Source organism: Microtus oregoni, unplaced genomic scaffold (genome assembly GCF_018167655.1).
Source record: "Microtus oregoni isolate MIOR12 unplaced genomic scaffold, Mior012 000013F_ref0000133, whole genome shotgun sequence".
Classification (NCBI taxonomy): domain Eukaryota; kingdom Metazoa; phylum Chordata; class Mammalia; order Rodentia; family Cricetidae; genus Microtus; species Microtus oregoni.
In genome coordinates this window covers 8,681,418-8,708,381 of record NW_024543072.1, presented here as the reverse complement: position 1 = coordinate 8,708,381, position 26,964 = coordinate 8,681,418, and the positions used below count along the sequence as shown (strand labels likewise).

Genomic DNA, 26,964 nt, shown 5'->3' with positions numbered 1-26,964 from the left:
TTTTAAGACCTATGAAGGTTTGAACCACAACTATTTGCCAATCAGCAAGCAACCTTGCCCCAGTCATGAAGTTAAGGGCACTGATGCTCTAGGACACTGTCAGGTTGAGATCTGAGCAGGTCAAGAAGGGAGAAGAGAGGGCAGAAGCCAGCCTTTCCCAGAAGGCTGGGGGAGGTCCGGCCACCTGCTAAGAAGGCAGGACAGACTGAACTGCCCAGCAGGTAGGAATTCAGATATGCCTCTTCCGCCTTCAACTCATAAAGCAATAATGATGAAGTTTAAGGATTTAGGGCTAAGGTGACAGCTCATTTCTAAGTCCGCAAACTCAGGAGCTGGATAGACAGGCACCTTCACACACCTAACAGTACCTATATGGGAAAGTACCCTATTGCGGTAAGTTCCACACCCCTGTGATCTGCTGTAGCATTTATTACCCTGGGAAACCCAGAGGGCTGGGGGCCTGTTCAAGTATCTGAGCCCCTCAGAAACACGGAACCGACCAGTGTCTACCGCTCTTCCCACCACTGAAAGCAGGAAGTGTGGCCCAACTCTGGTTTAGAACCCACAGTGGCACCTTGTTGGCCACCATACGCACCTGGACATCTCTCTGCACAAGGGACATGTCCACGTTTGTGCTCTCATCACGGTTTCCCTGAAAGGAAGGAGGCTGTAAGGTCAAGCCACTTTTCGGAAGATCACACCCTTCCCTCCTCACTCATCTGCCAGTGCTTTGATGCACCCCCCTCTCCTCTCCCGCCTTCCAGTTTCCTCTCCAACATCCCATTGTGAGGAAGGTACCTGAGAGAGAGAGATGAGGAGCCGCTGGAAGTGTCCTGATGTGTCACTTCGAATGGCCTCCTCCAGAGTCTTTTTAAATTCTGAAAGACACACACCAGGCCTGCTATCTCTAAAGATATAGTTAGCAGGGGGAGGGGGGATTGGCATGACAAGGGTCCATGGGTCTCACTCAGACTGGAGGCGACAGGTGCCTCATCGAACCTTCTAGGATCATATAAGTTTATGACTCCAGGCTGATCTGACCTCTGGTCAGGCCTGGCCCAAAGCCCACAAGATTTTCCCCGCCCTTCCCAACCACAGGCACCTGCCCTGTATGTAAACAGCGTGCAGGGCTAGGCTTTGGATCAAAGCCCAGAGAGTTGGGCATGAAAGGAAATAGGGGACAAAGAGGCCAGTGACAGGAAATAGGGGACAAAGAGGCCAAGGACATTGAGGCTTCGGAAGCAAAACCATCTGTAAAGAGCAGAGGCCAAGGAGCTTCCAACCTGTTTTGTAGGCTCTGTTTAGTTCCTGGATGTGTTCATTACTTCGGGAAGCAAGGATTTCGATCAGGCAGGCCTCATCAGTACCAGCTCCCTATGGTAGCAGAGAATGTAACAGACCTCTTGCTGGTGACTGGGCCCTCACTAGCATCCAGAAGGGCATCAGCAACAGAGGCCCCCCAAGACAGACACACATACCCCACTCATGCCTGAGAAGCCAGCTTCCCTCCCAGCCCTAGAAAATGAGATAAGGACACAGTAAGCGCCACATGTGGGGTCATCCCCATGCACCAGGAAACTGAATGAGAAAAGGGGAAGTGTACAGTGACTATCCCATGCCACACCCAGCTGAGTCAGGCTGAGGTGCACATCAAAGTGTTTCTGCCAAGTTCTGGCCCTGAGTGAGATAGTGAACGGCTGCAGAAAAAGTCCAAAAGTACGATTGTAACGGATACGAAAAAGCTAGAGTCCCGAGTGAACTGTCTGGAGACATCTAGGAAAAGAAGCCAGAAGGGACAAAAGGAATGGCTGTGCCCCTGACTGCAGGAAGGTAGAAAACAGGATGGAGGCCTGGCTTTTGTATCAGCCTGAATCTTAGCTCTGCAGCTCACTGTGTAACTTCGAGCAAGTTTCTTGTCTATAAAGGGAGTGTATGTGTGCCAACCTCCCAAGGAGTCCTTAGTGGGACTGAATGGGCTAATTTGTGAAGAACATCTAGCTGACGTAGTGTTTCATGATACCACGGCTGGCATGCTACTGACTTACAAAGGATGGGCACGTTTGCACCTTACCCAAATCTCCCTGTATGTCCTGAAAGAATATCCACGGTCTCCTCTCACGGTGCTCAGGGACACAACAGCTATTCAGCACACCTGTGATGTTCTAGCATTTCGCCAACTTCTCCTAAAACTGGAGGTGGGTTCTGAACACTCCCAGGCCAAGGCCATTGTCACCCTGTCTGTCCTTAGCACCCTCTAGTCTACAACAGGCACTGAATTTCAGTGGTCTTCTCTCCCTTCCAGACCACATACAAAGCTCTCAACCTCTAGCGGAGGTGGAATCTGTTGTGCCCAGCATGCCTCTGAGCGAGTAGCTCTACCAGGGTGCCATGTAGGGACCCACCTCTACTCACAGGACACACAGCCAAGTGGCTGTAGAGCTCACACAGACCTAGGAAGACAGACAGTCAAGTTAAGTCGCAGGAAAAGGCCCCATGAGGAATTTGGGTTCTTCTAGAGTTGGATGTCTGGGAGGGGGCAGATGTGGGGACAGACATCTCTGATACTGCACAGGACAGACCCAGCAGCCAGGAGAGTGAGGCGGTGCTCAGAAAGCAGTGGAGACAAAGGCAGAAGTCTCTGTCTGTGTTCCAGCCCTACCTCTCCCACCCCTAACTGGGAGGTGTTCTTCTCTGCTGCTCTGGCTCCTCAGACACGCTGTTATTTGCCAGCAAGGGTTCTACTGAGTGAGAATAATCAACAACAGCCTTAAACCCCTTCTGTCATCTGTATCCTCCATAACCCCAGCCTGGTCCTCTCCTGCAATGGAGACAGATAGTCCCTGTGAGGAATAACACGTTACCTGCCTCTCTAAAAAACTACTATGCGCTCTTTCTAAATCTCATGGGCTGTAGCCAGGAATGCCCAGAAGTCAGGGTAGGCAGCACCTAGTGAGTAGGTAACACATCACTCAGTCCTATGCACACACGTGACGGCAGGCACCCACAAGCACAAGGACACACCTTGATGGCTTCCTTTATCTCACAGACATCAAACAGGACCGGGGTCTTCATCAGGGCCAGGATAGTCTTCTCAAAGTTTCCTGACAACTCTGATTTTAGGTCTTTGATCAAATCCTGATTGGACACACAAACAAAATACACAGATGCAGAACACTGCAGACGAAGGGGCTGACAGTATCAGGCCAGCCATGGGAAGAAGCCTGAGCAAGAGCACTAACATATTCCGTATTAATGTACTTTACCTAAGACTCAAAACCCAGGGAGCACAAAACGCAAGCCCCTTAAGCCTTTTCCACCAAAGCTCTTCCATTAACTAAACCTCCTGGGTCCCCTGCAAGCAGAGGAGGGGAAATGGAGGCTGGGTAGGGGGAAAAAAATGACCTATCTACAGACTTGATTAGGCAAAGCCAAAGCTAGACCCTAAAACAACCCTAACTAAGCCTGCTGTCCATCCTGCAGATCTAGTCCTATGAGGGCCCAGTTCCCGGAAAAGCAGAGTGAGTGGGCCTGTAGCTATGCTGGTTGTAGGCCCTGGAGCTGGGCTTAGGAGAACCAGGCCTCAGTGGTTTTCCTGCATTCCCCTCTGCCCCTCACCTTGCCATAGGCTGTCTTGAAGGACAGAAGGATCTGCTGCCGCTGCTTGTTAGAACGGCTCCCTAGGCAATCGATGATGGCTTGTTCATCCGTTCCTAAGACAGAGGAAGGAGCAGGCATGCTGCGGGTTAAGAGGATGCTCTACGGTGTGGCCATGGGCTCTCCAGTCATTCTCCTGAACATCTAAGACAGCTCTTTTATCTCCGTGGCCAGGCTGACCTACCCCTCCCACACAGTGAACTGCCCAGGGATCTGCCTGCCTCTGCCTCAGGCTAGTCTCTTACCAAAGCCCTTCATGGCCTTCCGAAGGACCTCAGCATCTCGCAAGGGGTCAAATCCAGAAGCATCTGTGATGGTGCCTCGGTTTCCATACTACTCAAACAAATAGCCACAGGTAAGATGACCCACCCATGCCACCCTAAGGTGCAAGACTCTTCCACCTCCTCCTACGCCCCAGATAATGCCCCCTTCTCTAAGAGCTGAGGTATCTAAAGGAAACTCGAAGTCAAAAGTACTAGACATAAATACCCCAAGGCTCATGTGTCGATGGTTCTGTTTAGAAACCAGTTACTGTTAGAAGTGGTTACTGGGAAGACAGTAGGTCACTAGGAGTGGAACAGGTCCTTGAAGGGGATATTGGGGCCCATGCCCCTTTCATTCTTTGCTCCCATCTGCTAGGAGGCATAGACAGCTTTGATTCACCAACAGCTCCTTACAATGATATTCTGCCCCACACAGGCCCACAGTGACAAGGCCCAAGCAGCCAAAGTCAACCTTCCTCCTTTTAAGGTGTGTTTCCTTCAGGTATTTATACACAGGCTTACTGTTGCCTAGTGAGTGATCTTTTTAGTGGCTAGTATGTGCTGGTCATCAAGGCAGTAAGGACATGCTCAGAGAAGAGATAAGGGAGTGGGTACCAGTGCAGAGGAGGAGAGAGTGGGCAGTAGTACAAGGGGAGGAATGGAAGGAAGGAGAGGTAATGGACCCTGTCTAAAAGTAGTGAGCCAGCACACACCACTAGCCCCGTGTTTGGCTGGTTTGGTCATGTAACCATGACAATGAATTCTAGGCATCGCAAACATGCACTGCTCTCCAGAATGAGCCCAGATAAACCCTGGCAGAACTGCTAATCTTCTCTACTCAGAGAGGATTCTGAGAATCCTTTACATTTGTCTAGGGGGCCACATAATGGGCCTGTTGGGCATGAGGCCATGAGACTGACACCTTAGGAGTCATTTCACACGACGAACAACTAGGGCAGTGCTTCCTGACCTTAAGGAGTATGCCCTGGGGTGGGGAGCACAAGAGAAATCAGCATGGCTTTGCTAAAACAGTCTGCTGTAACTAGAGGCCTGAGCTTCTCCTTTGTGCCTTCAATCCTCCAAGGCCTTGCTGGCTGGACCAGAGTCCATCCTTTGAACTCAATTTGGACAGCACTCACCTGGGCTGGAGGAACAGCAGGAGTAACAGTACCGGATCCTGAGTATCCTGGATAACTTGGCACTGGCTGCTGCCCAGGGGATGGCATCGGTGACTGTCCAGGATAGGTCATTGGAGGCTGTCCAGGATAGGCCCCTGGGGTTTGCTGCCCAGGGGGTGGCATGGGTTGGCCTGGCACAGGGGCCCCTGGGTATGATGGATATGAGGGCATCCCAGAAGGTGGGTTTCCCCCTGGGGGTGGGTACATTCCATAAGGAGGGACAGGCTGCTGGGCAGGAGGGGGCTGCCCAAAGCCACCAGGGGGGACTGGAGGATAGCCACTCCCAGGAGCTCCAGGATACAGGTTTGGCATGTTGGCGCCTCCAAATGTCCCAGACATGTTGCTTGCCTGCCAAGTACACAAAGTAGAGCTTGAGACTCATAGGCCCAGAAAGGCCAGTACCCTGCCTCTCTACCCTTATGGAGTTTAGCAATGGCTCTAGGTAAGGAGCCCCCTACCAGAACCGCCCCTCCCACAGCACTATGTACACCTAGCAATGAATGCAGGCACCATTCCGCTTGCTCAGTCCTATCACCACCCCACTGGGACAAGAAAGGCAGTCCCACCATGGATGATGGGTACACTTGCTCAGTGAGCAGAGCAACTGGACTCTGACATGGATCGCTCTATATGTAAACCAGACTCTCCAACCCTTCTGGATATGGAAACATGGAAGATGAGGCTGCTTCTTTCAACTAAGACTAATTGGGCAGAGCCAACCACTCAAGGACCCAGAAAGTAGAGGGGCCCCTTCTGTAGGCATGGGGTGGCCCCATCACACGAGTTTGCTAATAGTCAATTGAGGTAGGTGGGGCTTGGGTAGGCTTGCATGTGCCCAGAACAAAAGACTGAATCTTCACCTCAGCCTCTGATGCCCAATGCAGAATGGGTCCCACCATCTTCATCCCTCACTTCGCTTCGTCAACCACAAAGACCTATTCTTCACTGTCCCCAAGCTCATCAGGCCCATGGCCATCTCAAGGACTGGCTGTTCCTCGACATTGACATAGCACATTTCTCTACCATGTCGGATCTTGGTTCAAAGTCCCTTTTCATCTCCCACTTTAAGGTCTTCAGCCAACACTGCCCCACCAGCACCTCTGACCCTTTACCATATTCTATCCCCTCCTCCCTGTACTAGGGATTGAAACCATGGCTTCATGCATTATAGGCAAATGCTCTATCACTAACCATTATATCCCTATCTCTTTTTACTTCTTACTTTGAGACAATGACTCACTATGTTGCCCAGGCTGGCCTTGAACTCACCCTGTAGCCCAAATGGACCATGAACTTGAGATCCTCCTACTTTAGCCTTCCAAGAAGCTAAGATCATAGGCCCATGCCATCAGGGCCATGTTTCTATTTCCTATCTTCCTTACTCTTTTCTCCCCTTCTCTTACCCACCCTCTCTGTTCTTCCTTTTGATTCTTCTCTTTTGAGACAGGGTTTTTCTATGTTGCCCAGGCTGGGCTGGAACTTTTAGTCCTCATGAATTTACTTACAATGCTCAGAAACACCTGTCACTTTCCAATATCGCCATCTGGTAACACAAGTTATTTCCTGTCTCCTTTCCAGAGATGCTAAGCATGTGTGCAGATACACATGGAGGTCAAGGTTATATGCTGTTTACCTTGTTAGAGACAAAATCTATCACTGGCCCTGGGATCACCATGTAGGCTAGTCTGGCTAGTCAGAAAGCCCAGTGGATCTGCCTGTCTTCACCTCCCTAGCACTAGGATTACAAGGACCACCACACCTGGCTTTTTTCAGGAATTGAACTCTGGGCCTAAGGCTGATAAAATAAGCACTTGACTGCCTGGGCTATCTCCCAGCCCAGAGATTTTGTTTGCTGTATTTGGGTGTCTTCTAGTTGCACTGTTCCCATTAAGGGCACATTTGTTTTCTGATTATAAGATGCACTCTTCTAGGGCTCAGAGATTAAGAGTGCTGGCTGCTCTCCCAGAAGTCCTGAGTTCAATTCCCAGCAACTACATGGAGGCTCATAACCATCTATAACAAGAATCGGTACCCTCTTTTGGCATGCAAACATACAGGCAGACAGAATATTGTGTACACAATAAATAAATCTTAAAAAAAATACGTTCTTCTAAAAGCAAAACAACAAATAAAAACAAGTACAGCCTAACCTACCTGCGACATGGCCGCCAAGTCCCAACCGAAACAGAATCTGTAAGTCTAACACCCCCATACCTCTCCACAACCACCCTCTCTTCCCTCCAGGATTCGTGCTCAGCTCATGAGACATTCTCAAGAAAATTCACGCAGGTACCAGCCTTACCTAATCTCCCAGAACCAGAGACCTGAGAAGACCATCAGCTCAAAGAATCTCTACCCCACGTAAAGATGGAAAATTGATGCCTCGAGAGGGGCGGTAAGCAGATGACCCTCATATTCTAAGTTTCTGCACAGCACTCTATGCTCACATAGACAGGCATGAGGTATCTCTGGAGCCTTGATATCTATAGCCCTGCAGCCACTAGCCCAGGGTACCTTGACAGGGGCCTGACTCACCATGCCTGAGAGGTAGTCCTGGTTGAACTGCCCTGCATAGTTGGCCACGTTATCCAGTCCGATGGGGGGCATGCTGGGAGGAGGAGGATAGGCAGCACCTCCCCAGGGACCGCCACCTGAAAGCAACACCAAACTCATCAGCTCACATGCCTGGCCCAAACAAAGGGCAGAAAGGGCTGCAGAGGAACATGCTGCGGTAGTCAAGCAGGGATTCACGCCAATGTTATAAATACCCAGAAAGACTGGAGCAAGAGGGTCAGGGGAAGGAGAGGAACTTTCCCTTATTCCAGGGAAAAAGGCAGTTTCAGCCCTCTGTGGGGATCCAAGTAAGCTTTGTCCTCTCAAAACCAGCACCATGGGGCGAGAGAACAGATACAGCTTTGGGCTCTGTGCTGAGCATGTGACAGCAGGGAGCTCCACGAATGCTACGGATTCCCAGATGGAGGGAAATGGGGCCATGTCAGAGGGCACAGACCCCATAAAAGACAGTAGCAAGGAGCTGGCTGGCTGTGCGTCCTGGGCAAGGCGCTCAGCCACTCTCATTCGTATTCGCAGACAACTGGAGACGATGACAAGCGTGATGTCAGGCTGCTGAGGTAAGGGCTGAGCCAGAAATGTGCTCTCACCCAGGGCTGTCTAATCCCGGGAGCGTGCTGTCACAACAGCAGAATTTCTGCTGGAGAAGGGACGGTTTCAGAAGGAAGAGAAGCCCTGCGGCCTCCCTATGTGAGGTGGTCTCACCTTATCACCACGGCTCTCGGTAGCTACAGGGAGGGACAGACAGGAAGGGACAGTGAAGCAACCCTTGGTATTGGCCTCAGCAGAAGAGAATCCAAAACCATACTCCTTGAAACAGGGTAGGTGACTAAAAGCAGTACTTTGATGGGCGCTCCTACAGGCTGTCAGTACAGCTAGGGGAGGAAAAGAACCTTGAAACTACCTTGCAAAGGAGAAAGAGTCTCAGAGTGTGGCAGGCCTTTTTTAGCTAATAAGGCCCTCCCAGAACCAGCCAAATCCAGACCTCTCTAGCCCCTGTCCCAATGGGTGAGCCCTCTGGGGCCTAAGAGAACCAGACTCCATCTTTTTGCACAAAGGATCCACCCAGGTCCTCTTACCTGGAGCAGCTGGAGGGTAACCACCTGCAGGTGGGGGGTAGCCTGGGTAGCTCATGGTTAAACCTGGAAAAGAAGGGAAAGTATATTCAGATTACAATGAGCATGCTCCTCACCAGGCCTGCTGGGATCTGCTTCTTGGAACACAATCTCCTGCCAGGCCCCTACAGGAGGGATTAACTCCCCCACGCACCAGTGCAATCCAGTTCACACTTCTCTGCTGGAGCTCCAGTTAGGTCAGGCCCACCCCAAGGATACAGGAGGGTACAACCCCACAAGCCAGCGAAGTTCCTTGACAGCTGCTCCCCCAGGCCTGGTCTGCTCTGATAATCATATTCTAGATAGAGCACTGCCTCAGGCTCCATGTCTTCCCGTCTCATCTTTCTTGTCCTTATCACTATCCTTCCCACAGCAGGGGAGAACCCCATTTTTCTGCACCCCATCTACAACTCTCAAGCTTGCCACAGCAAACACCCCCACTCCCCAGCCGCAGGATCAGACCCAAACCGCAAGTACAGAGCAGCTGCTGCACAGTCTGTAAATGGCTGATCAATGCCTCTCCTGGGCATTTCATTCTCAAACAAAAACAACACGGTTGCATAGGAGTCATCATTCAGAACCAAGAGATATGCTCAGGAAGGCCTGTCTGCTACAGAGCACTGAATCAGAGCAAGTATCGAAGCCCAAAGAGAGTTACATGGAGATGAGGCAGTAAGAAGCAGATGGGACACCTGCTCCCACAGTCCTCTGTACACAGATCTTCAGCAACGCCCCATGGCAATTAAAAGGCCCAGGAGGAACAGAGATCAGCACAGCCCCACAACCTGCCTGCTCTTGCCACACAACAGCTGCTGCTGCAATAAGCTCAAAGATTCAGGGCAAGGTCACGTGAGGAAATTCACGGCCTCGACAGTCATGTCCACAGATTCTAGGAGAGCCACTCTGTTCTCATACATTGGCATCTGAATTATGCCAAGGGATTGTAAAATATCATGGGTTCCACCATTAATTTCTATTCTGAGTAAGTTCCCAGGTGATGGTATTGGATCTGGGATCCCTACCTTAATAACTGTCTATAGAGACTGTTCACTTAAAATAGTCTAGTTAATGGGCTGGAGAGATGGCTCAGAGGTTAAGAGCATTGCCTGCTCTTCCAAAGGTCCTGAGTTCAATTCCCAGCAACCACATGGTGACTCACAACCATCTGTAATGAGGTCTGGTGCCCTCTTCTGACCTGCAGGCATACACACAGACAGAATATTGTATACATAATAAATAAATAAATATTAAAAAAAAAATAGTCTAGTTACCCAGCATGTCTACCTTGAAGAACTGAGTATGTTGTCCCAAGGACATTACAGAATTTCTCTAGGGTACCACTAGCCCCCACAAAGTGGACCTGGCTTTCAGCCCACTTACGTTGGTCACTGGGTCCAGAGGGGACAGTAGACAATACAATAGGAAATGAGGTGATACCTTCATGGCCATGGATGAAACTAGAACTGGTAGCCTGTCCTTTACACAGCTAGTCTACTCAGGCCCTCTACAAGAGCAGCTAGTGATCTTAACCATGGAGCCATCTCTCCAGCATACAATCTTTTTCATTTTTAAAGTAGAAACACGCAAACCAAGAGGTGTGGATACACATGCACAGACCACCCTTGGCACTGTACACAAGGCACCGAGGAATGCTAGTTGCCTCTGAAAGAAAAACAGGCTGGAGGTGAAGCTCACTTTCCATGGGCAGACCCTACACATTCATGGTTGCCTAATAAAAGCAACTTGAAGAAGAGGTTCAATTCAGACAGGCATTTATTTCTAACCACACACGAAGCTGCCCCTTAATGGCTCTTTCAAAATAAAAATAATGCACACAGGGTTCATTCAGCTCAGACATCCAGGACATGGGAGGATAGCCCTCCCCCTCCTGGAAGAGCTGTCGGGGAGTTTCCTGGCAGGAGTAGCATCTGTTGCCTGGAAAGAAGCCTACCCTCAAGGCCCATTCTATCTATGATTAATTCCACTGCAGAACTCAGTCCTGCCATGACCCTGGCCCCTTCCCTCCCACAAAACTCTGCAGTCTTTCCTTCTCCAAAGATTCATTTTTCACCTGGAATTGTTTGAGCATGCTCCTTCTTCTCTTTCCCTCTGAGGCTTGTCAGGACTTAAAACCACAGACTAGTCCAGAGATCACAGGACAGGATTGCTGCCTGCAATTGGAGTTTCCTGCTCACTGGATGGGAACACATGGGTTTTCTGGGTGATCAAGACAGCAGGGATTCCTACGAAATTTCTCTTGTGGGTCTGCCCGTTTTCCCATCCTTCCTCAATCTCTGGCTGTGGTGACTCACAGTGACCATATTAATTCTCTCTCTCAGCTGTTTCATAACCACTGATCTGGTGTACATGGCATTATGTTCCTCTAAGTAAGTGATAAAAATGTGCCAACAGCAGAGACAATCTTGAACTATCATACTGAATTTTCTGCTAATATCTGTTGCTACCACTAAGCCCACATCCCCACCATGTTCAAACTATTATGCTGTTATGGCTTGAATCTGAAATGTCCCCTCCAGGCTCAGAATTTGAATACCTGTTCTCAAGATAGCGTGATATTTCTGAAGGCTGTAGAAACCAGGAGGTAGAGCTGCTGAAGGAAGTAGGTCAATAGGGACAGTCTTTGGGTTAGCTAGCTCCATGCAATTTCCTGTCCTGCTTTCTTGACTTCCTAGTCTACAGTGATGTGAGGAAACCCTGCACCCCACGTCAATATCGCCATGCCTTCTCCCCCATGACAGCCTAAACATTCCCTCTCTCAAATTTTCTCTCAGATATTGTACTCACTCCAGTGAGTAATTAACACACGTGTGTAACACCCTGCAGCTCACCCACCTACTAATTCCCAGGCAGGAGTCACCTGCTCAGAGGCGAGACCCTCGGGCTCTAGTGAGTTCCCAAGGGAACTCAGCATCTAGGGACCATACCACCCTTCTCAGCTCTAGCTCTCCATGACAAACAGGAACGTGGTGAGCTACCTGCTACCTTCCAACTGACCGAGGTCTTTCTTCTACTGTATCCTTCAACAGAGAAGACTGCATGGGTGGGAGATACTTCCCATAGTTGAAGTGATTTGGACAGCCAGTCATGTCCTGTCCCATACGCCTGCTTCTGAACATAGCATATAATAACCCTGTCTACAGAGAACGTGTAGCCTCTGATTCTGACTCTCTCAGGGATGTTACAGCAAAAACATCACCCTTCCTTCCTCACTGGAACTATGTAAATCCAGCTGCAGCCCTCTCCAGCTTAAATACATGTGTCTTAGCTAGAGTTTTTACTGCTGTGATAAACACCATGACGAGTAACTCAGGAGGAAAGGGTTTATTTTGGCTATTCGTCATCAAAGGAAATCAGGATAGGAACACATATGGGACAGGAACCTAGAGGCAAGGGTTGATGCAGAGGCCATGGAGGGGTGCTGCTTACTGGCTTGCTACCCATGGCTTGCTCAGCCTGCTTTCTTGTAGAACCCAGGACCACCAGCGCAGGGATGGCCCCACCCACAATGGGCTAGGCCCTCACCCATCAGTCACTAATCAAGAAAATGCCCCGCAGGCTTGCCTACAGCCCAACCTTATTGAGGCATTTTCTCAATTGAGGCTCCTCTCTGGAGACTCCAGCTTGTGTCAAGTAGACATAAAACTAACCAGCACAATGTGTTTCCAAAACAGACCTTTGTGGAACACGTTAAAACTTAAGACTGCTGGGCCCCCGCTGAGTGCAGGACTGCTCCTTCACACATGAGCACCCCAGGGGGAACCTGGATCCTGGGAACCAGCAACCCTTAGAACCAAGCCAATAAAGAAACTGGGGGGAGGGCTTCTTTGGGACTGTGAAAGGGCTTATTCCCTAAAGTCATGAATACTCACCCCAGTGGACCCTTAAATTTCAAGGGTCCCCACCACATAGGCAGAAATCTGGAGAGAGGACAAAAGGGAAAGTGTTCCAGAAAAGAGTTCCTCTCCCCAGACTCAGTCTCCGCCCCACCACAATGCAGAGCCTTGTGCTTTCCACACTAAAAGGAAGAGGTGGATACAGGCCTCCAGCCTGCAGTGAAGCTATTCACACCCTCCAGTGGCCAGCCTGGTTTCTAGGGACAGTGAAAAGGAGTGGTAGTGGTATCAGGCCTAAAGCACCGGTCCAGAAGTAGCCTCTCCTCATGTAGAACAGAAACCACCCCTGGCTGATGCTCACAGGCAGAGTTTGGAGAAGTATTTCAGGGCCTAACAGCCCTTGGCACTCAGAAGCAGACAAGTCAGGCCTGATGTTCCCAGACGAGGGTCTGCCACTGTACTTTCTCAGGCTGTTGGTTAATGGGTCTCTTGCTCTCACACAACACAAATACACAGTTTAAACCACACAGCTCTGACCATCTTTGCTGACTTTTTTTCCTAAGTAAAAGGAAGAAAGCCAGACATGGTGATATACCCTGTAATCTCAACTGCTCAGGAGGTTGAGGCAGGAGGATGAATCCCTTATGGACAAGGATTTAAGGCCAGTCTGGGCAAACAAACCAACAAGAGCCTGTTTCAGATAAAGAAGGAAAAAAAAAAAAAACCCTACAGAATGACTGAATGTATTCCTAAAAGATACATCCGATCAAGGGACTTATAAAAATATAGCAAAAGACCTCAGAAGGCAGCTCACCAAAGGGTATGCAGAGATGGCAGCACATGGAAAGGCCCTCAGTTTACCACTGCATATGGAAACAACAAACTGCACAGCTATTAGAATGGCCAGGTCCAGAACAGTGACCCACCAAACATGGGGGTATGGACAACAGCTTCCACACTGCTGTGGGGAATGCTAAATAGTACAACAACTTTGAAAGAGATCTTAGCAGTTTCTTACAAAACTAAACCTATTTTATGAAACCAACAACCGCCACGATCTTGGTATTGGTCCACGTGAGATGAAAAATTACAGGATGGTTGTGTGAGCCAGTCTTTTGTCACTGTAACAAAAATCTGAGTTAAACAACTTAGAAGGAAGAAAGGTTCATTTGACATGCTGTTTCAGGAGATCCAGTGAGAAAGAGTGATGGGGACAGGAGAAAAAGAGGAAGGGTTAGATTTCCAATACACCTTTCAAGGGTGCCACACCAATGTATATCCCACCTACCTCCTGTACACTGGGGGAGGTTGTGTCTCAGAGCTAAATGCAGCAGCGTTACTCCCGACTACCCACCCTCACAGGAACCAAAATGTGGTTCAGCAGATGAATGGATAAACCCCAGTCTCACATCAAGAGAACTGAGTATTACTGACATCAAAACAGCAATGAGCCGGGCTGGGACTGCAGCTCAGCTGGCAGAGTGCTTGCTTCTGTGACAGTAGCACTGTATAAACTGGGTGTGCTGGTGCCTGCTTGCAACCCTACCGCTTGGGAGAAGCGGGGATGCTGCAGGAGGATGATCATGAGTTTATGGCCAGCCTAGGCGAAAGAGGAAGAAACGGTTTCAAAAAAAAAAAACCAAAATTGCATAAATTTTATTTCAATACACTGGTGGTGGTGGCGCACACCTTTAATCCCAGCACCCAGGAGGCAGAGGCAGGAGTATCTCTGTGGGTTCAAGGCAAGCCCACTCTACAACAACCAGTTCCAGGACAGACTCCAAAGCTATAGAGAAACCCTGTCTCAAAAAAAAAAAAAAAAAAAGAATACAAGCAGGTTGAAGAAAAAATTCAGAACAAATAGAAGGCCGCTATCCCCTCCCCTAACAGTAACCACCAAGCATTCTAACATACAACCTAAGACATACACAATACATGTGTACATATATTTACAAAGCATCTACATACATAGATGAAAATATATACACACATGTATTTGATTCACATATACAAATGTTTGAAAATAAGTAAACATTCAGGTGGTATAGTGGCACGTGTCCTAAATCCCAGCACACAGGAAGCAGAGGCAGGGGATCTCAGAGTTAGAGGCCACCCTGGTCTACAGAGTGAGTTCCAGGACAGCCAGAGCTACAGAGACAAACCCCGTCTTGAAAAAAAAAAACCACACACATACCAAAAGAAAACAGGTAAAATATTTTCTTTCTTTCATATTCTCTCTCTCTCTCTTTCACACACACACACACACACACACACACGATCTTGTTATGTAGCCCAGACTGACCTCATACACTTTTTTCCCTTTCTAAGATTTTATTTACATATTTAATTTTTATTATTTATTCATGCATATGTGTGTGCACACGCCCTGGCACTTATCTGTTCCAGGTTACTAGACAGAAGTGGATACTTTTCTAGCTCCTACTGCCCTGGGTTTTGTCACTAGAGCACATCACTAGGGAGCCAGGATATGGCCCCAGGTGGCCTTGTCATTGATAACCTGCTTTAAGAGCTTTCTTCCAACAGGCAGAAGAGACAGCACATGGAACAGGTTTTGAACTGGAGTCAGAGGTTCCCGGATCTTTTAATGTCTCAGAACTTCCTTCCCTCTACTGAACCCAGTTTTCAGGTCAAGGCTGTTGGCTGTGAGGGAAGAGGGAAGCCCCACATGACTAATCCCTACCATCACGCACTCAGAGTCAGCAGAGCCCGTGGCCTAGCACACCATGTAAACAACCCAAATCCAAGGAATGACTCATAAGATGGAGGCACTGATGATCAATGATTGACAGGGAGAGTTTATATAAGCAGAATATGGCTGTAAACCTTCAACTCTCAGCTTCAAGGTCAATCTTAATTCATCTGGACCAGGGATTCTTAGCCTGTGGGTCACAACCCCTTTGGATCAATTTGTAACAATGAAAATACATCCTGCATATCAGATATTAATATTACGATTCGTAATAGCAACAAAATCACAGTTATGAAGTAGCAAAGAAAATGATTTTATGGTTTGAGGTCACCACACATGAGGAATCTGTATTAAAGGGTCACAGCATAAGGAAGGTTGAGAACCGCTGATATAGACCCTATTCACTCCGTTTGTTTCTTTAAGAAAACTCCAGACATTATAAACTATTTCCTGTCTAATTTTTAAGTGCTATCAACTTTAAATGTATGATATATCTCTCTCTCCACTCACTCACTATAAAACTACATGTTAACCCTGGGTTCCTATGCCAAACACAGAGCTTGGGTGCTGGATCATCTTATGGAAAGTAGGAGCACGTGACACTTGAAGGCACCTGTCTAGGAAGGGGACTAGGGACCCAGATCAAGCAGCCCAAGGTAAAACTTAAGAAACAGATACACAGGGCTGGAAGGACGGCTCAAGTAGTGAAGAACACTGGGACAGAATTCAGATTCCAGCATCACAACTATCTAGAACTCCAGTGGGTAGATCCAACACCTGCCTTACCCAAACACATACCCTTAGGGACTCTGGGCACTTGAACATACATGCGTATACACACACACACATGGTGGGGAGTCATACATATTCTCCCGCACCACAGTGGAGTTGTGTTTGTGAGTACAGTGTACAGGCCTTTGCTTCTGTGCCACCACCTCCCATCAACAGTTACACCCCGGGTCTGAAACAGGTTTGTGAAAAAGGTGTTTGGTGGGAAGCATCACCTCAGCTCCCTAACACCCCTTTATTCAAAAAGTCTAGATTATTTGCTTGAGGGGCTTCACCCCAGCTCCTGGCATAAGCTCCCTCCCCTGGGAGTTGCCTCAGTCCAAACTCCACTTCCGAGAAAGCCTGCCAAACGCTGACCCCTCCCCAGGGAAGGTCAAGACCACTCCCACAGGCTATTTAAACTGCCCCCCCCTCCCAGAGAATGAACACGTGGCCTCCGGGTTTCATGTGGTCTCCCCTTCTCTCTCTCTTCCCCTGTCCATGTTTTCCCAGGGCCACCCGGGAGCACTCCATTAAACATGGGCATCTTTTAATTTGGTCTGATTCGGTCTGACTGGGATTATTTGTGTCGGCGGAGAGGCTTGTCTAAGAGAAAATCCCTAACTAAAGGGACTAGCTGGTCATCATGGACCGATGACAATATTTGAGCCCCCCAAAGTCACTCTAGCCCGGGAAAAGCCCCTTGAGCTTGAGATGCTTCTGCACACCAAACCCTGCAGTGCGCAGTTACTGCCTCTGTGCCATGCAATCCTTCTAACAACTTAGGAGGGACGGGACCATGGGAATCTCTGCTTGACCCCACATTCAGCAGGAGCTAAACTGAGCAGACTGAGATCAGCTCCCTTAGTACTGGTGTGATCACAGAAGACAGGCTATGACAGGCAGGCAAGGGTTAAAGGATCAAAACTCTTAAACTCACCAAACTTCTATATGCACCTATATATCAGCTGACCCTTACAGTGATGGGAGGACTGATCAGCCTTCAGGGTCACAGGCCCTTAGGACACCACTGCTCAACCAAAGGAGTACAAAAAACAGCATTCCAAAGCCTGAGACAAGGCCATCATCATCCTCCAAAAATGTCCCAGATACAGTACCCAGCCCCAATGTCTCAGAACTGCCTATGGCAAGAGCTGGTCCAATATGACTGAGATTACCAGCCAGATGAATGCAGTACTCTGATGGATTACCTGGGTGAGATCAATCCAACTGCAGGCACCTGAAATTTGACGCTCTTTCCCTTCTACGACAGAGTAAAAACAGGAAGACAACACCAAGCAGACAACTGTTCCACCTGTAGAGGAATGGGCCACAAAGAACATGGACAGCCACCAGGGCCAGAGACAACAAGCAAACAGATCACCCCCAGTTAAGGCACAACTCTGTGTACACCTTGAGTGTCCCTCCATGACAGCTATAATACTAGACTAAGCCTCCCGTTCACTCCTGCTTCACCCAGAAAGCCCCATTCCTCTCTGTCCAAACAGCCAAAAAGCCCAGTTCCGCATTCTTGGCAGCCATGGCAGCTCCTCGCCCGAGGCTGCCAGCAGCCCAAGAGCCCACCTAAAGTGGTCAGCTTTTGATCATACTTGGCCACAAACCCAGCTTGTGGCAGACACATCACCACCACCTTGCCTACAGGCTATACAACCTCCCCGTTTCAGTTCAGGCATATGACTTCTCCAGCCCGATCTCTGGGACTGGAGGGCTCTCCCAGGAGTGGCTTTGCTCAGATAAACCTGTTCTTTTATTTTTTTTTCAATTCTGTCTGATCTGGCTTACTGCATCAGTGGAGAAACCTATTATCATGTTATAGAAAACCTATTAGCTCCTAAAAAGGAAAGAAAAGAAAACCCAAAAAATCTAAACAGAGAACTACCATAGGAGCCAGAAAACAAAAGCAAGACCCTGCACAGCTATTTTAGGACGCACTCTCATCTAGCAGCGTTATCCACAAGTCTAGGTGCAAAGGTGGGGACCACTCAAGTGTCACAGATGAGCAGATAAAGAAAATGTGCCACTCACTCTGAAAGGACATCCTGGCGCATGCTACAACACGGATAAACTTAAACCCAGCACGTTAAGTGAAGTAAGTCAGCCACAGAAAGATAAATATTGCCTGATTCCACTCAAAAGAAGGATATTGCTGTCCACAGGTGCTGGGGCAAGAGGGAAATGGGATGCTCCGTTAAATGGGGAGTTATCTTGGGCGATGAGAAATTTGGGTAGTGGTTTCACACAAAGTGAATATTTCATGCTACTGAACTACACAGCTAATCTTAGTAAAAACAGTCAATTTCATGTCGGGTATAGTACCACAAATGCACGCTGAAGTCTGTGGTGATCTGCAAGAGCAAGAATAGCATAATCTATCCAGTAGCCACCTCTCCCTTCCCCTAGACCCCCTTCCTGTCTGAGGTCTACGACCAGCCCATACAGCCTGACCAGCGTCTTTGACAGGAGAAGCATCAACCCCCTAAGACCACAACAAATCATTACAACAACAAAACCACCAGGTGCTTACTGTTCCCTCCTGTCTAGAAGAAGGAGCCCAGATAAGGCTTGCTCACTTGTATTATAGGTCAACACAGTCACCATAGCCACAGTGAGTCACCATAATAAGAGCTGGGGTAGGTTCTCTGGGGCCAGGCAACACACCCAGTCAGCAAAGCAAACTTTGGGGGAGGGGAATGCTAAGGACCTGATTTATGCATGTAGGTAACAGAGCATGCGGTCCAGCTGGTAAGCCATTATGGCCCTAAGAGGTGACTCAGTTTACTCCTACCCACCACACCTCTTCTTTCCAGTTACAGATGGAGAAACTGACAACCAAGGAGGGGAAGTGGCATGCCACCATGACACAGCAAGGGACCCAGCCCAGAACCTCTTGCTTCCATGACAAGTGCTATGATGCAAAGGGTGAGGCATCAGCACAGGTTCAGGGCTCCCTGAGGGACTCTCTTCACCTGGATGCTTCCTTTTACCAAAGGCTCTGAAGGAGTAAGAGTTCTAGCTGGGCTCCATGCCTGAGGCAAGGGTAGATGAGGTGGAGAAGACAGACCAGCACCACAAAAGATGATTTCACACAAGGGCAAAGAGGTGGTCTAACAGAACCCAAGGACTGAGCACTGCTTACGTAAGTAGACAACAAAAGATTACAGGACGTCTGAACAAGATCTCCAATAAGAGCAGGAGAGACCAAAACAAGAGACGGCTCAGAGGGGAGCGAGCTATGGAGAAGTAAAGGGAGAGAGTACTATTAGTATGCTAAGAGACACAGAGAGGCATCTACCCATAACACAAAACCAAAAGAAAATTCTGTACACACGGAACAGTAAGAAAGCAATAAGGTGTGTTCAGAAACTGAAAACAGAAGAGATTAAAGTCTCAAAATTCAATAGATCAGTAGCAAATACATGTGTGTATAAAGGGAATGAAAAACAAACCACGACAGAAAGGTTAGAAAAGCAAGTCTGGAGAAATTCAGAGATAAAGAGCAACAAAAAGCTGGCTGTACTGAGCCATGCTTGTAATCCCAGCTCTCAGAAGCAGAGGCAGGGGGTTCTGGAGGCCAAGGGCCTAGGTACATAATGACTCTGAGGTGCCATCTTATCCTGAAAATAAGCAAGCAAGCAAACAACAGGAGCCAGGGAGGGGTTTTAGCCAATAAAGAGCTTTCTGCAAAAGCATTAAGACCAGGACTTAATGCCCAGAGCTAACATTAACTGGCTAGGCACAGTGGCATATGCTTAGAATTCTAATGTTGGGGAGGTGGAGGCAAGTGGCTCCCTGGGGATCACTAGTCAGCCAGCCAGCCAGTTGATAGGGAACACCAGATTTCACCGAGAGATCCTGAGCGACACCTGAGGCTGACTTCTGGTCTCCGCATACATGTCAGCCAGCCGGCCGAGCCTAGATAGGGAACACCAGATTTCACCGAGATCCTGAGCAACACCTGAGGCTGACTTCTGGTCTCCACATACATGTGCATGTACTCACACACACACGAAAAACATTAACAACCACAAACAAGTATAAAAAGATGTGGGTATATCAGGATCTAAACAGTGTTTCTCAATTTGGGGGCCATGACCCCTGGGTTCAACAACTTTTTTATGGGGTCACATATTAGACATCCCGCATGTCAGATATTTACATTACGACTCATAACAACAGCAAAAGTAGAGTTACAGAATAGCAACTGTTAGGATTCAGGCACTATGCTGGTCTGGCCTGTCATCGGGCAGGATGCACCCAGGCAGAACCCAGGGGCCTAGTCTGTCCACAGGTACAAAAGGTCCTTTTCAGAGACAAGTCCTGTCTACTCCTGCTCTCTTCCTTTCTGCCATTTCTTTGAGGAGGCAGTGTTCTGCTGTCTTCTTTCTCTTCTCCTTTCTCTCTGTCTCTCTCCTGTTGTCTTCTTCCTCCCCCATTCCCTTTATCGCAACTCCACACTTAAGCTCACCCACCAAGGCCCCAACTTGCATCATATTCATAAAATCAACAAAAATAATTTTGTGGTTGGGGGTCATCACAACAAAGGAACTATATTAAAGAGTCGCAACATTGGAAATGTTGAAAAACAGTGATCTAAAATGATCCCAAGGGGGAGGGCAGGAAAAGCTGAAGCAAGAAAATTATCAGTTATAGCATAAGAACTCTGTGAGGGTTGGGGATGGCTCAGTGGGTAAGGATGCTGGCTGTACAAGCATGGACACACAAGTTCAAATCCCCAACCTCCATGTAGAAAGCTGGCCATGGTACGTATATGCCTGTAAGCCCAGTGCTGGGAGGCAGGGTGGAGACAAGGGAATCCCTGGAACCCAGTGGCTACCAGTCTAGCTCCAAATTCAGTCAGTGATGGAATAGAACACTCTAGAGTTCTATTCTGGCTTTTGTGTGCGCACACACAGGCAAACACGTTTATATACCACACACACACACACACCAGCACACACACAAATAAAAATAACATCTATGATGATGATGATCTAAGAACACTGACTAGCACCCGAAGAGCTACTTTAAGTCGAAAGGACCACCTAGTGGCAATCCAATGTCTAAAAAAAAACCATGAACAAAGCTTATCAACCTGACATAAGAACTCAGAGGCAGAGAAAAAATACTACAAACTTTCAGAAAAACAAAGGAGCCGAGGTTCTTCAGGGGGAAATGGAATAATACTGAGCTTCTCAACCACTACTTGGAACTATAAGGCAATAGCTTGATGTGGGGTGTCCTTCTATATATGTGTTGCTTTTATTGGTTAATGAATAAAGCTGCTTTGGCCTTTGGCAGGGCAGAATATGGCCAGGTTGGAAGAGATATAAAGAGAATAGGTGGAGTCAAAGAGACGCCATGTAGCTGCCAAAGACGACAGATGTCAGAACCTAACCGGTAGGCCGCAGCCTTGTGGTGATACATAGATTAATAGAAATGGGTTCATTTAAGCTAGGAATACACCTAAGCTATTAACCAAACAGTGTTGTAATTAATATAGTTTCTGTGTGACTATTCAGGTCTGGGCAGCTGGAAAACAAACAAGCAGCTTCTGATTGCAAAATGGTGCCCAACGTGGGGCATGGATCCACATAAGACCTAAAAAAGCTTAAGAAAAAAGGGAGAGCAGCCTCTGATTACAGTAGCCCCTCTTCAACCTCCCAATGGATAATAAACTGCTTTCAGCTTTCTGTTTCTACAGCTAGCTAACTTGCCCACTACCAACAGGATGCTGGTTGTTTCCAAAGGACTCAAAAATGAAAAGTACCCACCTCCCACTTACTTTTACTAGGAATTTCTAAATTCTGACAAAATGAGAAAGTAAATAAAGAAATTAAAAAAAAGTGCAAGGGGAATATAACACAGAAAACTTAAAAAAGAAGACCCAAGATGATAGCTGAGTGACAGATGTGGGGTCAACTTGTCCTGCTCAGAACAACTGGTGTGCAAAAACTCAAGCCCAAGGGGAGGGGTGACTCACTGCAGGAACAGAAAGCTTGGTAGCCCTGCACGCGTAACCACACAAGTTGCTAGGACAGCAGTGAGCAATACATTCTATAGTCATAATAATGCATAATAATGCAATTAACACTGATATACGTATTGATTCCTTATCTATCCAAGCAGCACGTCAGCAAGATAAATTAACGAACAGAACTATAAGCCCATCATTTAAATAAAGACATTTGTTAGAAAAAAGTTACCTACACAGAAGTAGACAAAGGGGAGGGTGTGTTGGGAGACAGCGGGTTTCATTTTAAGCCCTTCAGATCAAGATAGCTGACTTTTCTCATTCTGTAAACCGCATGTTTTAGAATGCGGCAGTAAGTGCTACATATGAAGGGGACCCTGACACCTAACTCAAAAATGGACTATTCCAGCACAATTGCAGTACCGTATTCAACAATTCTCTGAAAAACAAAAACTTTTTAGCTAAAAGCTGATACACCATTTGTCCTCAGTGTTGTACCCTTGCACCTGTCCCTGGTTTTTGGTTTTGTTTCTCACCATCTGGAGGCACAGGTAGAAGTCTGGTGGCACACAAGACTTACAGGATTTTAAGAGCCCTCTTAAGGAAAGGATACCAAACACCTTCCTTTATGCCAATGCTATCATGCGGTATGGCTTCTACAGCCCTCCCAGAGCCCAGTAGAGTAGAGATGGAAGGGAGGATGGGAGGAATTGGTGATAATCTGATTCTGCCCCCTGCACTGGAAGAGGGCCCACTAGACTCCTCACGACAGGGGGCTGAACACACAGGCAATCCTGCCTTCTCCCATGGGGGGCGGGGAGAGCCTGAGAGGATGGGAGGTAGTCCTAGGGCTACACAAGGACGTGAGGAGACCCACTTCTCTCTAGTGGATGCAAGCAGATCCAGACTCTCTAGGGTTCCTGGAGCCCACCTATCCAGTCAACTGGTGCTTCATGAAGGTTTTGTAGCCCCACCTTCAGGAAGGTTCTATAGCTCAAAGTTGCTTCCTTGGGGAAACAGAAGGGATGCGAAGAGGATCTGTGACTTAAATATTTTTAGAAATGGAACAAGAAGGCTGGGCCCTCTGCTAATCCATGTTTAACCTCTCAGAGGCTCTCTCTCCTCTGAAAGGCACCTCCATACTTGCTTGCAGCAGCGAGGGACAGAGGCTGAAATCAAGGCCTACAGGGGCCCTGATCCAATACCACTGTCACATACTCATTGTCCATTATCCGCTCAGGAGCTTTAGTGCCTTCACACCCAGAAGACAGCGTGTTCGACTTTTCTGTAGTGCAGCGGCCAGCCATGCTGTCAGAAATGGAAAGGAAGTCCCTGGAGAACATACAGATCAATCGGGTGTAAGATTCTCTGTCAGGCTGTACTAGGAGTTACACTGGGCCACTAATAAACAGCAAAAAGGCAGGCAGTCCAAAGAACACCCAAGGTACATATGTGATACAAGAAGTCAGGAAACATGTCTCTCACTCAACCAAGCTTAGCAATTTCCATCTTAGACAACTGCTCAGTTGTTCCTATGGTTGGCCATCCTGCTGTCTCCTAGGCTTCCCTGGGGCCACAGGGGGTCCTCACCTCTTTCAGGAAGCTATCTTGACCTTCCCACTCACAATGATGGCTCTTTCTGGAACTCAGTCTAACATGTTCTAGTCACCCCCTTTCTTCTAGTTCCTAGGATGAGCATGTGCATTTCCTCACTAAACAGCTCACTAACCTCAGCAATCTCATGGGTGTGTACCATACTGCCACCCCCATTTAACACACCAGGGAACAGGGCTCTGAGGTCAAGGGCCAGTGTTAGATCACTTCTCCTGGCCTCCCGGGGAGATGATGGCTCCTGTAGGCTGTTGGCCTCCTTGCTGCTTCCCACCACTGCCCGGTAGAGTTGGCACTGGGATCCTTCAACATAGCTGCATCCCGCCAGGACCACAAGTACCTGACTCATCTCTCCTCACTCTGGCTGGCACCCGTCCTGACAGTCTGTCAGTAGGCAGGACTCTGGAAATCTGAGGGGCAACCAGTACCCTTCTAGAAGAATCCCTTCTCTGTTCCATCCCAAACAGGATGTGAGAAGATACAGGAACACCCTAGCTCTTCCACGACTATAGAGTCCCACACCCTGGGATCATAGGGCACTAACCTCACCTATGTGGGTCATGGGTGCCATTAAGTGACTGATACAAGCCAGAGAGCCTGCGGCAGCATTCACCAACCCTGACTGCATTTTCTCAGGCACTACACAAAAAGCCCACAGAAGGTGGAGGCAGGCATTCAGCTCCCCACCCACACAGGAGGAATTAAAAATAGCAGAGCTGACATCAATCATTCTCTGGGCTGTGTAGCAGACGCTGCCATCCAAGACTGTCTCCTGGGCTTCATTCTGGGAAAAGCTGGCAGAACAGTAGTCATAGCAATCACTAGAGCCTCGCCACGGGGTTGAGCCTGAGCAAGCAAATCTGAAAGAACCTTCTTAGAAACAAAAAGCCAGTCCTTGGTGGCATTTGGATTGCTCCAGGATTCTGAACCACTGGCATTATTTCAGTCAATGGCTTAAAGGCCCAGGGAGTATGAGAAACCTGTCTGAGTTCTCAGGGCTGGCTGGGGACAACAGGACAAAGCCTACAACTCTATCTCTTGCCGTCTTGTCCAAAGCATTTCATCCCAAGATGCCAGTTGTACACTCCAGGCTCTCAATCCCACTCTCCCAGACTGGAGGTCAAGTTGGGAGACATGAAGGTTAACCTGAGAAAAGCAAAGTGAGAAAGTGATGGTGATCTCCTAACAACTGGCACATTAACTGAGTCAGACACAAGGTACCATTTGTTCCAGTGATCTGAGTGGCGACAGAGAAACTGGGGCGGGCTGCCACAAACCTCATCTCTCATGAATGCGAGGAGCCCCAGCAAAATATCAGCCTTAGTTCAGCCAGGGCTTACAGGGCTGTTACCACGACAAGAGTATAGATCCCAGCGTGTTAACAGGCCTGACCTCTGTGAGGAGACTGAAGACTCTCAAGCATCAACAAGGAAGCAAAGGCCTGCCAGCATGTTCCCCGACCCAAGGGACAGAACTGCCCTGCTGTTTGCCCTGCTGAATGCCCTGCTGGCTTCTGGCTGCTACGATATACAGCGAGGTTCCCATTCCCTAACTTGTGCAGTGCCAGCTCAGTCAATGGCAGGAGGATAAATGTATTAGTTTCAAATTAAGGAGAGAAGTGGGTGGTGTTCCCGAACCTTCTGACTGTCATCTGTCAACCATCTGCCCTGTCTTGCTTTAGGAACAAAAGACTCACTATAACCTGGCACACAGAAACTCCAAGAACCATGTTCCCAGCTCAGCAGTACCTGTCAGAGAGTATTAGAGTAGGCTGACCTGGTCAATGCAGGTAAAGAAAGCACAGAGACGTCAGTTCCCAAGCGTGACCCTGGGGCTAGACACACCAGCACATCCTGGGCACCTGCCAGAATTACAACACTCAGGTGTGTATGCATACACACAGACACAGTACATGCCCCGGTCAGACCTGGAATCTAGAACTGTGTTTTATAAGTCTTACACATGCACAAGCTTGAAAACCACAGCCCTAGAAGAGGCTTGAAGCAACATAATGTTGGGAGGCTGGTACCTGGACCACCACTTAGGAAAGTTTCTGATGTCAGAAGAGAGGGAGAGAGGCAAGCCCTCTGTGATAAATGAATAAGCCAGAATCCTAACAGCAGGGATGGAGAAGGAGAAATCAACCAAAGTAGCAAGAAATAAGAAGAAAATAACCTCCAAGTGTAATAAAGCAACAAAGATAACACAGAATAAAATGACAGACAGCCACAACAGCAAGAATGTGAATTCCTCTATCAAAGATAGAAGCCTCCAAGCTGCCATGGCCTCCTGCCACCCCCTTGCTCTCCAAGACCAGACATGTGCTGATTATAAGAAAAACAAATTCTTAAACATAAATGATTTGAAATTCAGAGCAAGACAAAGACATAAAAACTAAGCAAAAATGAGACAGGGAATATTAATATTAAAAATATGCTGATGGTTGATACGTTTCAACAGATAAAGTACTTTGCTATGCAAACATGAGGGCCTAAGTTCAAATCCTTAGAACCCACATAAGATGCCAAGTGTGGTGGCACGTGCATCTAGAAATGGAGAAAACGGGCTTGCTGAGTGCTCAAGTTCCAGAGGCAGCGTGAGACCCTATCTCAAAACATAAGGTACAGAGGACAATACCTGACACCAACATTTAAATCCCCATGTGTGCACAGCACAGATGCACACACAAGCATATGTCACACACATTAAACATACCTGCACACAAGCATGCACACATGCTCAAGATATCTTAAGGACTTTTTCATAATCCTAGACCACAAACCAAGGACTTTTCCAGCTGTCTTTGTAGTTGTATGTCTTGTCTGAAAACACTGGCCTTAGAAAATTTCTAAGATCAGTTTAAGGGCAAGTAAACCAGGACACTCTAGTCCAGTCCACTGAGACAGAAAAAAGCAGAGTGACTACAGCACAGAATCTTCTGCCATTTGGTCCTCTATACCTTTGTGTATTACTACATTGTCATTTCCCTTGGAGGACACGGAAAGTTCAATCTTGTTGCCTCACGTGAGGAAGGAAATGTGGTCGGTCAAGTTGAACCGGCCATACAACCCTGGACATAGGAAGGGGGCCCAACTGCAAGGGGGGTAGGGCAAGAGGTCCTGCCCCCATGATGGTATAGTCGGTTCTGCTATGGTTCTGCACAGTTTGTCCGCTAAAGGCCCACCTGGTGGAAGCCTGACCCTCTGTGGAATGGTACCGAGCTGAAAAGTGACAAAACCTTTAAGAGG

General features: G+C 48.1%; 1 protein-coding gene across 2 annotated transcripts in view; it reads right to left on the bottom strand.

Moving 5' to 3' along the window:
- The window catches only part of Anxa11 (annexin A11), a 43,746-nt gene that overhangs the window by 7,533 nt on the left and 9,249 nt on the right, over positions 1-26,964 (bottom strand). Inside the window, exons 2-11 of one of the 2 annotated variants that reach the window (XM_041662607.1) lie at positions 17,325-17,428; positions 8,746-8,808; positions 7,631-7,746; positions 5,057-5,443; positions 3,900-3,987; positions 3,616-3,710; positions 3,022-3,135; positions 1,284-1,374; positions 799-878; positions 596-652 (exon numbers count right to left, since the gene is read on the bottom strand). In XM_041662607.1, the coding sequence (XP_041518541.1) occupies positions 596-652; positions 799-878; positions 1,284-1,374; positions 3,022-3,135; positions 3,616-3,710; positions 3,900-3,987; positions 5,057-5,443; positions 7,631-7,746; positions 8,746-8,800 (1,083 nt within the window). In that variant the 5' untranslated portion in view covers positions 8,801-8,808; positions 17,325-17,428. The remainder of the gene's footprint in view (positions 1-595; positions 653-798; positions 879-1,283; positions 1,375-3,021; positions 3,136-3,615; positions 3,711-3,899; positions 3,988-5,056; positions 5,444-7,630; positions 7,747-8,745; positions 8,809-17,324; positions 17,429-26,964) is intronic. The other variant, XM_041662606.1, reaches the window with a different exon arrangement.